This window comes from Elgaria multicarinata, chromosome 2, assembly GCF_023053635.1.
Source record: "Elgaria multicarinata webbii isolate HBS135686 ecotype San Diego chromosome 2, rElgMul1.1.pri, whole genome shotgun sequence".
NCBI lineage: Eukaryota > Metazoa > Chordata > Lepidosauria > Squamata > Anguidae > Elgaria > Elgaria multicarinata.
In genome coordinates this window covers 101,791,446-101,804,634 of record NC_086172.1, presented here as the reverse complement: position 1 = coordinate 101,804,634, position 13,189 = coordinate 101,791,446, and the positions used below count along the sequence as shown (strand labels likewise).

The 13,189-nt window shown below is 40.2% G+C and overlaps 1 protein-coding gene across 1 annotated transcript in view; it reads right to left on the bottom strand.

Annotated features, from left to right (window-relative positions):
- Positions 1–13,189, bottom strand: part of CSTF3 (cleavage stimulation factor subunit 3) — a 63,219-nt gene that overhangs the window by 12,609 nt on the left and 37,421 nt on the right. The window contains exons 4-5 of the mRNA XM_063117317.1: positions 4,137–4,169; positions 1,738–1,835 (exon numbers count right to left, since the gene is read on the bottom strand). Coding sequence (XP_062973387.1) covers positions 1,738–1,835; positions 4,137–4,169 — 131 coding nt within the window. The remainder of the gene's footprint in view (positions 1–1,737; positions 1,836–4,136; positions 4,170–13,189) is intronic.

The window sequence follows — 13,189 nt, the reverse complement described above, 5'->3', positions numbered from 1 at the left end:
TGATCTGCTCTTCATGGTATCTTATTCTGAGCTTATGCTCTCAGTAGGCCATGTTTTTTGTGGTCTGTGGGGCACATTTGGCAATTTGAGAAACTGTCCTGGGCACCACCACCAAATGGATGTGCTGCAGTTGAAAGCATTGGCCTGCAGCCACTTGCCATCTTCATTGCGTACAAATGCCTCTCAGCCCAGAGGCACTCATGGGAAGTGAAGATGGAGGCCCTCACTTTGCTTGGAGCGATCCCATCTGCCAGTAAGAAAATGTGTTTTGTTTTAAAGTAGGCGTAGGGCATCTTGGGCAGGCACCAAGGAAGTTGTCTGAGGGCACACTGGGGCTCATGAGCACCACGTTACCGATCCTTGGTTTCCACGGCTGACACAGGACTTTAAACTACTGATTTTGCTATTGATATGATTTCATTCACATAATTGCCATTGTTCTGAGCTGCCTTAAGCATGGGATGAGGCTGGATATAAATATTTAGATAAAAACAAAGTAAAATACAATAAAAATGGCATTGGCAGTGGTTTCTCTTTAGGGAGCTTTCACACAACCCCAAGCCCCCTCATTTTATCCAAACAACCTAGTAAGGTCGTATAGGCTGGGAAGCAATGGCACTCTCCAGGGGTATTATTGAGCTCTAGGGACTTAAAGCTACCTCTGCCTCACAGAATATGTTGTGAGAGCGACATCAGGACCAGCCTTAGCTGGGCCAGGATCAGCAGACCCCATGAAAAAGGTACGGATCCTTCCAATATCTTATCTAGAACTATGTCCAGAAGTTCCACTTGCTCAGTTCTCTCAGCCAGTGAATGAGCATGAAAAATATTCCCTGGAAGGAATCAAGAGGCACATGTGCTAGAAAGGCACATAACACCTTATTTTGTTACCTGAAGCAAAGCCCCAACCATTTGCACGTGTCTACTAAGTTAAGAGGTATATTGAACTTTATTGCACACAGCACTACACCATATTGCCACATGGTATCTTTTCCCTGCAGGACCAGCCCTGTGATGAGTCATGATGAGCCACGCGGCTCAGGCAGCAGATTATGAGGGATGGCAGATTTCCCCACTCCATCACCTGCTGTCCGCAGCAGGGCCACCCAATGCTCCTGCCACCATACCACCACTGTCTCCTCATCCACCCAATGGCACCTGCAGCTTCTGCTTTGACTGCTGCAGCCCACCAGGCCAGAGTAAGCCACTGCCAGCTGCTTTGCTACAAAAGCAGCAATGGGGCAGGATCCAGAACGTTCAAATCCTCACTCTGGAGAAGAGGTGCGACAGTGGAAAATACTCTTTACAGTTTAAAATGTGCCCCCCCCCCCCATCCTCAATGTCTCACTGAGGAAAGACTGCTTCTTCAGAGCAAAGGACTGAATGGTGAGATGGCCCTGGAAATCCTGGAGTTGATGCCGCCGGCACCACTTATGAAGCAGCAAAAGCCGTTTTAAAGTGCAAGCAGGGCATGCAGGGAGGAGACAGAGGAGGTAGCAGGTCCACCTCAGGAAGTCCAACACTGCCACCACCACCGCACTACAAGAGCCAACATTCTTAAGAGGTCTTGCTGCACCATTCATACACCAATTCCTGCCTTCCACTATCCAACCTCTCATGGTGCCACCTGAAACAAGTCGCTTCACCCAGCTACATGGCAGGGCTGGCCCTAGTAGGGGTTATTGAACTTTGACTTTAAACTGGAGGCCGAGAGGAATTTAAGCTGTATTTACTTACTTATAACTGGGCAGTTTCCCTTTGGTTTCTCGCACATATGAAAGATAGCACTTCCACAGATCAATGTGTAAAACTTTCATAAGGCACCGCTGAAACAACTATTTATATTGAGGGGAGAAAGAAACAAGAGTCCATGAATAAGCATCAATAGATTCTTAGATCTTCGGCGCTTGAAACTAAAGGTCACTCTCAAGGGCCGCCAACACAGGCTTGGTTCACCCATCACACTAACCCATGGTGGGTGGCAAGCTACACTGAGTAGGTGGTTATGTAAACAACCTTCTGTTCTTCCACCAGGCAAACAAGCTACACAAGAGTAGTTTACTACACCTCTTGCCCCTCCTTCTCCTCCTGTAGTTCTCCTGCCCAGCCGGACAGGTATCCCAGCTTCCTTTTCGGTGGCAATAGAAATTGCTTCAGAGGATAAGAGCGGCAGCAGCAGCATTTTTCCACTCTCTGACCAAGAAACTTTGTAGACAATCTCTGCAACCCACACTGCATGACAAACAATACACTAACCCACCGTAGATAAAATAACCCTTACTGCAGACTTTTAAGTTCTCAGGGTGGCTTATTTGGGAGAAATAACCCACCATGGGAGGGGAAAAATATCCCACAGACAACATGCTAACCCATCATGGTTTGTTCCAGAAAATAAACCATCATGGGTTAGCATGCTGTGTGAATCCAGTCAAAGTCTCATGAGTCGCAGCCCAAGCCTTATGTGCAAGGATGTTAACAGAACTGTAAAATGCAGGTCTCTCAGAGAAAAGATTGATGAAATCTTGTACTGGAGCCTTGCAGATCATGTATCTGTGGCTTCACATAGTGCTGTGTCTCCCAGTTTTGACATTGCATTTTACACATCTTAAAGCATAAGTGTAACTCCATTTACTTCCTATTTGGACTACTGCGATGTGCTATACTTAGGGATGCTTTTGAAGACAGTCTGGAAATTTCAGTTTGTTCAGAACCACAGCTGCAAGATTACTAACCAGCGTTTTGACAATTTCACTGGCTCCCATGTTCCTGGGCTGAATTAAATGGGCTCATTTTGACCTTCCAAGCCTTGTGGCCAGGTTAACAGAGGATTGCCCGTCTCCATATGCCCCCCTCTAGACCTTACAATCTCCTTCTGAGGCTGCTGTCTGGCTGCTCCTGCCTGGTAGCTACTATTATTTATTTTAGTTTTAGAAAAAAAATCTAAACCAAACTTTGCGCAATTGGATTGGCAAAACATAAATTATTCCTACAAATAATTGGAATGCTCTTATTGAACTTTTATTTTCTCAGAACTTTTAATCCGCTTTACGTTTGTTTTATCTGGCCAATGGTTTTTATATATTTTATTTAAGTATGTTTACAATAAAATGTGTTTTTATTGTAAGATGTTACAGAGCAAGCAGATATGTACCTTAAATAAATAAATGTTTAAAATAACCCTGATCGGAAAAGCCTATCAATATTTTGATTTTGCTGAGTGTTGTTGGTCCGTTTGCAGATTTTAAAAACTTCTACAAATCAAAGCAAGGGCCATCATCTGAATATTGGAGAAAATGTAGAATGATTCCTTGCTAAGGACAGCAGTGGCTTAGATAGGAAAAGTATAATGGCTGACTAGATCCCAATTGAGAACTCTAATACCAATACCACTGTGTTAGTGTTGCATGTTACAGTACCAGGATGTAGTGAACTTCAATTCAGTGATTTTATTTCCAAGGATTTGTGTGTGAATTGCACGTTCAGTTAGCTGGAAGGTAACTGCTAAGCAATTTACCTAAATTCTGCGCTCAGCTGTTTTCTCTCCTTATTATGAAAGGTGGTATTAGTCATTGTAAAGCCCATACTGAGGTCTTTTGCTTTGCTATTTATATTGGTCAGTAAACCACATTTGATGGGCTGATTTGTTTGTTTGTTTTGGCACTGCATTGTGGGCTCTTCAGTTTAGTGACTGATGGGGAAAAATCTGGCAGCCCCGTCATGAGGGGTATATGAGGGCTTGCACCCTGCATGGGGGGGGGGGGCCTTGCAGACTGGCGGCACTCGCATGGAGGCACTGTTTGCGAGAACTGGCACCTCTGTGCGGGAGGGAGCTCATGTAGCTGCTGCGATATGCATGTCTGCAGTGGCTTGAAAGAAAGCTGCCAGTATGCATGTTAGAAACTAAAGGGAAGGCATCTCTGCTATCCCTTGTTCCCAGTTTTCTATCTCTGGCTACAAAGCGACAGTCTTAGGAGACATTTCACACTTGATAACCAAAGCAAATGCTACGAAGACAAGTTAGCAGTATTTAAGATTGCAACTATCACACCCAAATGACGGGAGAATTAAAAGCCTACATGTTTATTATTTTTCAAAATATATCTAAAATGTAGGCCATATTACATTTATACACTCACCTTTTCTACTTTATCATAGTTTTTTGCTTTTATCTGTAAAACAAAGAAACAAAAACTCAAACAGTTAGGTCAGCCTTACACCAAAGATGGAAAACATCTGTCATCATTAGTCATAGCAGATATGCTACAATATCATTAAATTCTTTCATTAACTTCTAAATATTATGCAAGGATGAAGCATTTTAAAAGAGAAATATTGTTTTCGCTGACATAACTGAAACTCTTATTACTAATTTCAATACTGAAAACCCTATATTTGCATTTCAGCTGGTGTGGAGTTGGTTTTTATTATGTTTACGTCTATTCGGTTACCCAAAGCTGAATAGCAAGGCCAAACTTACTGCTTTATCTAAGGCATACAGACCAGATATTTTATGGCAGTGTGTTTGAAAAGGGGCTCAGTGGTTGCTCTTAAACGATTCTTCACTGTGGGAGATTTTCCATCTTTAGATTTTCTGCCACAATACACAACTGCATGGGCAAATTGGAGGGCAGAATTTCAGTGGGCATAGAGCAACTGTGGTGCCTAAAAGGGCTTGCTGGAATTCTTATGTATGTCACATATAAAGTCTGATAGAATCCCTTACATGGGGCTTCCTTGGAATGGGTTGACTGTACAAAATCTGGATATCACCTTTTTGGGGCAACACTTTTCTTTACTCAACAGTATGGTCAGGGAAGTGATAACTGAAAAAGCAAGGTATAAAGTGGGAGTAAGTGGTGTCTCTTAGATAATATCTGCCCCTCCAGTTGTGGCCTCTTCAAGATGCCTCCCAGCCTAAATGATGAAAGGAGTCTCATAGTGAGAGTATCAAACAAATGCTATAGCGTGCATTGCACCCTATTGCGACAGACAGAGGTCTGTGCCAGATTTTGAGAGTAGCTGAACATTCAGCACTCAAAATCAAGTTCTCTTCTCCTTTCCTCTTTCTCAAAATGGTTCTACCAAAAAAAGAAAACTAGCCCTACAAACTCAATAAAGTGCATTATCATAAACACCAATAGTTAAATTCTCCAAGTGCCGATCTGATTCATCTGATTCTTATGTTTCTAAAACAGCATCAACACTCAAGAGAAAGGTATCAAGTGGCACAGGGAAAACCGGAGGGTTGGGGAACAACAACAACAACACAAGGGAGGGGAACCCTACCGCCCCACCAGCCAAATGAGGAATGGGCATCCTCAGTGGGTATGGAATGCTGATGGTTGGGAGGGTGTTAAACAAGGGGAATGGAATGTCCTGGAAGAGGCCATGGCTGATTGGCTGGCAGCCTGAACAAGTGCACTCCACACTACAACATTTCGTTGCAGGTCCCACTTGCTCTCTACTATAAGCAAATTACTTGTCATACTGACAGACCACGCAGGATTAGAGGAAGATTACACACTTTGCATTTAGGTAGAGAATTGGTCAAAAAGACTTCAGTAAGTCTCCTATCACTCAAGTATAAGTGAGATATGTTTGTATAAACTTTAAAGGCAATTTGAACAGTTGCACTTCAGAGAAAAAGGGAAGGTGTTTAAGAATTCAGATCCCTGCTAGCATTGAAGCACATAAGGAAGCTTGCTTTATTATTATTACTTTTTTAAGTATATTAAAAAAGAAATATTACTAAGGCAGCTGTTGGGATCAAGATTTCTATTATTTGGGATGGCCTAGAAATTTCTTGAGCATGGATTCAGACATTTCATTCTGACAGATATTACAGATACCAGATCAACTTCTAAATACCCATTAATAATGTAATGGAGCCTTCCCCAAACTGATGCCCTCCAGATGTGTTGGACTAAAACTTCCAGCATGCGCTATCTGGGGATACTGGGAGTTGTAGTCCATCATATCTGGAGGGCAGCAGGTTGGGGAAAGCTGATATATTGTCTAAATCTCTGACACACATATCCCACTGACAAATCTGTATACTCCAGAATTTATTTCAGGACATGGAACCTGCTGTGGAACAGCTGAGTGCTTTCGACATTACATTATTAGCAGGTACTTAGAAGTTTCTAACACACTGCTATGCAATGTCCAAACTAATCTTAGTTCTCTTTAAATTAGATCTTCCAGTTTCTATTGAGTTTCTATTCAAACTCATGAACAATCAGCACAGCGAAGGAATGTCTCCTCATTTGCTTTCAAATACTATTTCCTTTTATAAATGAAGGTTTTTTTGTGTGTTTTTAAATGGAAATTTTTGAATCAGTACTCAAGAGGAGACCATGGGGAGTGGAATCTTAGCCAAAATAAAGAGGCGTTGGATATTATCTTGCTGTTTAAGAACAGGATCCCAAGACTCCAACACTTCCTGTGCTTCTGCAATGTCACCTCTGAAACACAGGCCCTGTAAGGTCCCCATGAAGAAAGCCTGCCCAAGGCTGTGTTTTGGATATGACCTTGGTGCAAATTTATGTGAAGCACTAGAAACCTGCACAATCTGTTCATGAGCAGCATGGTTCAAAAACCAGAATGAGACAGTGCTTATCCTTCATAGAACGAAAAAGAGAAAAGTAATAGCAAGAAGTCCATCAAATGGAAATGTGTTGGTATGGAAGGATTAACCTTGACCATGTCACCACTTGGGGGAGTTTCAACAGAGGAAGCTGCCTTGTACCATCAAGTCCACTCAGCTCAGTATTTTCTACACTGACTGGCAACTGCTTTCCAAGGTCTCAGACCTTAGCCCTCCCTGCAGATGCCAGGGACTGAACACGGGGACTTCTGCAGCATTTGCTCTATCACTGAAGTGTAAGAAGTTAGTCAAGGGTGGGCAACTTGTGGCCCTCCAGATGTTGCTGGACTGCAACTTCCATGATTACTCACCATTGACTACTCATGCTGGTCTGATGAGAAATGCAGTCCAACAACAACTGAAAGGGCACAAGGTGTGCATCCCTGGGCCAGGTGAACAATTCTGTACTACAGCAGCAGCAGAATACTCATCCTCTGCAGGTTGTTTTTTTAAAATAAAACTAAAAATTAAATTTATAAAATGGCAGGTGTAGCAGGGGGAGGAGGTTCTGTCACTCATCACCACAGTTATACAGACACTGGTTCATACCCATGACGCATCTTCCACACTTGATTTATAATTTAAATACTAGTTGTGGAAAGAACAGCTTTTTCCCAGAAAAGCTTGAGTGCTAAAAAACAAACACCAAGCAGCTCTTCCACCACACAAACATCACCTGCACATTTATTACTAAAAACAATGACCTGCATGGTCCTGCAGCTTGCTCTTTGAGGTGAACGTAGACACAATCTGTCTTTCTCTAGCACACTTGCCATGCTCAGTTTGGAAGGTGCATCTGAATATGCTCATGCAGAGAGAATAAGAATTATAATTCAGTTTTTTTTCCCTATCAAAGCCTTATTCATCCTTGAGCAAATGAGGATGAATTAAGATGCTTTAGTAGTACTCGCAAATGTATCAAAGAAGAAATTAATCCCACGGAGCAGAAATGGTAGATCTCTCACTTGCATCACAGGTATAGGGGAATAAAGAGCTGTCCTTCAATCCTGAGTGTCTGTATGTGTGTGTGCCTGTGTGAAACAAGGTGAAATACAATGGACAGGTTGATTTATGATTTCACATGTTTCTTCTATATGTAGGGGCAAAATCTATCATTTGGAGACAAAACCCATGAAGATTTTTTGTTTTGTTTTGCACTGAAATGAACGGTAAGCATTCAAGAGCGTAGGAAGATATACTATCAACAGATCTTGTTTAGAACTCTGTAGTAGTGTGTGTCCTTTGTGTCTAGTTGGTTTTGTAAGCCTCAACTTTGGTTGAACATTACACAACTCCCTTCTCTGTCCAATTATAATCCCAAATAATGGTTTGTCAACAGTAGTTGAGTCCAGTACTAGGGCATTTCTTATTTTGATTTTAAAAATAATGAATTAAAGCAGGCTGCCACGGAACATTTTCAGTCCTAGGTATGAGTAGTTTTCTACTTCCACTTTCTTACAGCTGGTTTGAGACAGGAAAATTGCTATCTTGACACATTGGCCTAATTCAGAGAATCATATCTTGGCTTACATGCACACACATGCCCTTTGCTCCTCCCTTAGCATGAGCCTAATTTTTAGTCTTTCAGTTTCAAACATTGTGCTAGTGTATTTTTAGATTTTTGCACTGCTGTTGTAGCCCAGTTTTTATTTTGGTTTTCTTCTGTTTAAAACTTAAGGTTTTATATTATGTTTTACTGTGTTATTTACTTTATGGTTTTAAGTTTTGTGAATCACCCAGAATTCACAAAACTCAGTGTTGCCTTTTAAGAGGTATAGATATACATCATCATTATCATCATCATCATAGCTGAAATTAAACCAGGAAGTCAAGTCTTACACTGTAGTTCTGTAACTGGTAGCCATAGTTTCCTGGATTGGACAACATGGGGAGCCATAGTGAATTAGAGTAAAGGAGATGTGTGAGAGCAAAAAACTCATGCATATCTAGGCTTAATAAGATTAATCCAAACACAATCATTTTTTCCTATTTTAGTTTTCCTTTTAGAATTAATTACAAGAGGTAGTAATGGCTTTCAGTTTAGATGGCTTTTAAAAGAAAAAGGATCAGGCAAATTCAAAGGAAACATTTATCAATGCCTATTAGCTATGGCAGCTAAATACAAAGTCCCTATTCAGAGGTCCTCTGGTTACCAGAAGGCCATCTCCACTTTGCTATCCAAATGCTAACATTTACTTTGTCGACTTCTTGTCTTTGAACACAAGTCTCCCCCGCCTACCCTCTCTTATTAGAAGCTGTTTTCTGAACTCTTTTCAGCTCCTAATATAGCCTGCCATGAAGCATGAGGACGGAGGGCTTGCTGTTCAAAAAATACAAATCCCAAATCCAAAAATTAGTTAGGTCCTGAAAATAGAACAGTAATGTTTATTTTTATTTTGCTAACAATTCGTATTATTAAAGTTATTGTCTGTGTTATTATTTATAATTAAAAAGCAGCTGGAGTTTAGTTATGAATGAACCAGTTCCTTAAGATGTCTATAGCTGTCTGTTAACATTGAAGACTAGTTGCAGATTCCTTTCGTTTGAGTTCTTAAAGTTCCATCATCTTGCATCAGCGGATTGTTACAAGAAAAGTGCCACTTGAGGCTCAATTTGCAGATATAGCTTTTTGAAAGAAGCACTGTGGACTTGGGTGTTGTTGTTTTTTTAAGCTATAGGCAAGAATCCAAAGGACTGCAGAGTTTTCTGCTCCTGCACTGGATTTTTTCTGGTTTCCCTTCCCACATCAGGCTACTTCCACCCCTGCAGTTACTCCTGAAGGTCAGGGGAGCTTCCAAAGCAGCATTTACTGAGGCAAAAGGAGTGGAATCAGAAAATAAAATCAGCAAACTCCATCTCTACAAAAGGAAGCCTTTTCCCACTCACACATGGATCCTAACCATAACTGGGAGCACAAAAAGGAAGGAATAGCACAATTTCTCTGTTTAGGAAGGCCTTGTGATCAAAACTTTTCCTGGTTGTTCAACCGAGTTTATGACGAATAGGGTTTCTGCCATATTAAAGAATAGATCAGACTACTAAGGATAATGAAAGTGAACATTTAAGTGGGGAAGAGTTGTGGGAGGGAGGTAAAAGAGAAATATACAACAGATCTGACGACGCTTTGGGGCTTTTAATAAGAACACTGCCACTATAGCTTCAGTACATTTCTGGCAGTTAGTAATTGAAGTAATCCTTGACAGGAAAATGGGGGGAAACTAGCAATAGTCAATCTGCAGCATTCAAGAAGCTCCTTTATGTAAATATGAAACGTTTAAGTTAAAGGTGAACTTGTGGATCCAGACATAACTTCGTACCTACCCACAGCCTGTGTTCAATACTTATTCTTTTTATAAACATTAATATAAATTTAAGAAATACTAAAAGAGCAAAGAGGGTTGCACCAAATGTAGTGACTTGCTTGAAATTTAGTGAAAACATGCTTGAAATGTGTTGAAACTTGGAGCACAAAATGCCTGATAAATGCCTCATGTCTCATTGAGTTACATCTAAGTGTTCAAAGTGTTGCAGCTTTCAATCTGTAAACTGAATCTAGTTTGGATACAGGCACATAAACACCTGCTCTAAAAAAAACCCTATTTCCTGAAAATAATATAGATATTTTATTAAATTGTTTTCCAAACTAAATGCAAAACTAATAAATGCTTGCCCATTGCCAGACCCCTTTTGCTGATGGGAACTCCATCAGTCCCATCTCGTTATATCAATGGAAAGCTATTTCAGGCAGGCAGCTCAGAAGCAGTTGATTTTTACTGTAGTGATGCAATGTTCCAATGACAGCCTCTGGACTGTTTCGCTCATGGCCTTTTTAGGGTTACACATGTGTTTCTTTTTAAGGGCACCCCTAAATTGTGAATATGATTACCAAAGCCCTTTTGGGTATACGGAAAAGTTGTATTGTGTGTGTATAAATCTGAACGTGGTCGAACATGCGATCACATAAACTTTAGTCAACTATAAAAGTTCGTTAGGTTAGGCTCTACTTGTGGCTTGCTTATTTTCATGTGTTTACACTTTGGGTTCCTTCCCTCTTCATGTAGGAAACCTTTAATACTCAAGTTTAAAAGCTATGTTAATCCAGAATGAAAATTATGATTGCTATTTACAAATGGCTGTTGGGATGCCAGGATATTTTGCTTCAGGAGATGCAGAAAACAAATGCACTCATAGGGGTATCAGCTGTTGAATGCAAAAAGAAAAAATAGATTAGTATTGATTTAATTGTGGTAAGAATGAAAAACTGCTGCACCTAGCTTCCCAAGCACTACAGTGTGACATGGAAACTTCATGGCTGCAGGGAAACACACAGCACTGTTGCTTGCCTGCAGTCAAGGCCACTATTTTACCACTTAGCTACTACTTGCAGAATTGGACCTGCAAGAAGCCCTTAAAAACTGAGTATATTTCTAGTCCTTTCTGTGATTGAAAAAGGGGAGTAGCGTAAATAAACGTTTATTGAAAAAGAAAATCTACAAATGACTCAAAAACAAGAGTATCTGAAAAGGGGCAGAAAATATTAACATTTAATTAGCTTCTTGTTCTATTTCAAAGACCCTCCAATTTCAACTAACCCCATCGTAATTTGAAACCTAGTTGATCGCTGCTTGCTGCCAAAGTTAAAAAAATATACTTCCAACAGGGATTGGTTAATGCATTTGATACTGGCAAGTACTAAGCTCTGCATAATTTTCATGAGTATGTCCACAACAACCCAATCCCAATTGTTATAGCATCTACAAAGCCATGCTGTTTTGAGTGATGAATAGTCTAATAAACCTATGATAGCTCAATGTGGAGTTATTTTCAGCTCTGGTAATAAACTTACTTTATTTGCAGATAAAACAGTTTTGACTTGTAAGTTACAAGTGTCAGCATCCTAATTGTGACATTGATTTGAATCAGGTCTAGTCTCTTCATTCTCACCCATAGTCAATAAAGAGGATGTGCTTGGCAGTGTGAAAGCAACCACATGAAATTGATTGATGAAAGCCAAGCATGATAGGCAGGAACTATCCAGAGAGGACAAGGTGCTAGATCACCTTCATTTCCAAATGCAGTGAGATAATATAACCTTTCCATACTCCCTGTAATCTATATTTGGCCTGGCTAAGGTGCAGCTTACAAGACATAATGATTTGGTTGGTATTCTGAGTGGTTCTGTTCATTCCAGGCAAAATCAAAGAGAATGGCAATTGCTTCTTATTCCTGGGGAAAGCACCCTGTAGGTTCCCATTCTATCTCTTATCCTCTTCAATGTATGTATGACGCTTCTGCTAGAGATTCTTTGGAGCCAGAGTCCATTGATAATGCTTGGCTCTCCCCTTCCAGCTCAGATCATGCTGCATTCATTCTTTCCTTATGTCTGGGAATTGGATATGGATGAATTAGTTGAAACTGAATGCAGACTTTTTGACAGCAGACCTTACAACTCAAGGTAGGTGAGAATTAGTGGGGTCAGCATGCTCTCATTGTAGACTTTGGGTGTGGCTTCTGAACACACACAATGAGGCAGGAGCAAGAATACTTTCTAGCAATTCCAGCTAATAAGTAAAATGTTTTTTCTCCTTAATTCAGTTCTAGTATCTACAATTTATACTTTTGCAATTTCGAGGATAGACCAGTGTCATGAGCAATACATGGGTCTACCTTTGATAGGTTTTAACTGGTAAAAAGCTATGGCCTGCTTCTGAGTACAGGAAGGATCATCAGGAGCATGTTATGCTAATGTGCCAACATCTGAACTGGATCTCTATTGGACACAAATCAAGTTGATTATCTGTTAAGCCCTAAATGACCTGAAGTTGACACAGCTAGACCATCATCTGGCTCTTACTCCCAAGTAATTTTGGTTGGCATTTAGTAGCCAGGGATAGGATAATATGAAGTAACATTCTAACATTTATAAGTGTTTTATGGATTGGGAGAACTACAAAACAAACAGTTTACTCTATGTAAGAGGGGGGACACATGCAAGAAATTATGCAAGTAAAGTAGCACCCTTCCTTATGAATTGTTTATAGTCTTCCTACTTTAAAGACAGATGAACAAGAAAATTAAAATATAACCAGGATGCATTTGGAGACATATCCTAACATTGAAAATTTCATAATTCCTATATCCTGAGATGGGGCAACTAGGTTATCAATCACTGGACCATGTGATTTTTCCATTTTGCGTTGTTAACATTATGGAAAGATAGCTTGTGGTAAGTTAGGGTTTGGCTATGTTTTAGAGAATCAATATTCTTAGTTTCCCCCTTGTTTATATTGCACTTCTATGTATTCCTTCAACTTATATGTTTCTTAATGTGGTCTTTTCTTCCTTCTATTAATCTAGAACAGTTTCATAAGAACAAGGTCTTGTATCTTTTCAGCTATTCCATGCTGCTCTGAAATTCCTTTGACCTTGTGCATATTATTTCTTAAACTTTAATTTAAACTTCATTATACCTATTTACAGAATTATTCTTTGGAAAATCCTTTTCTCCATGAATCACGGCTTTTGATGTTATGAGAATTTTAT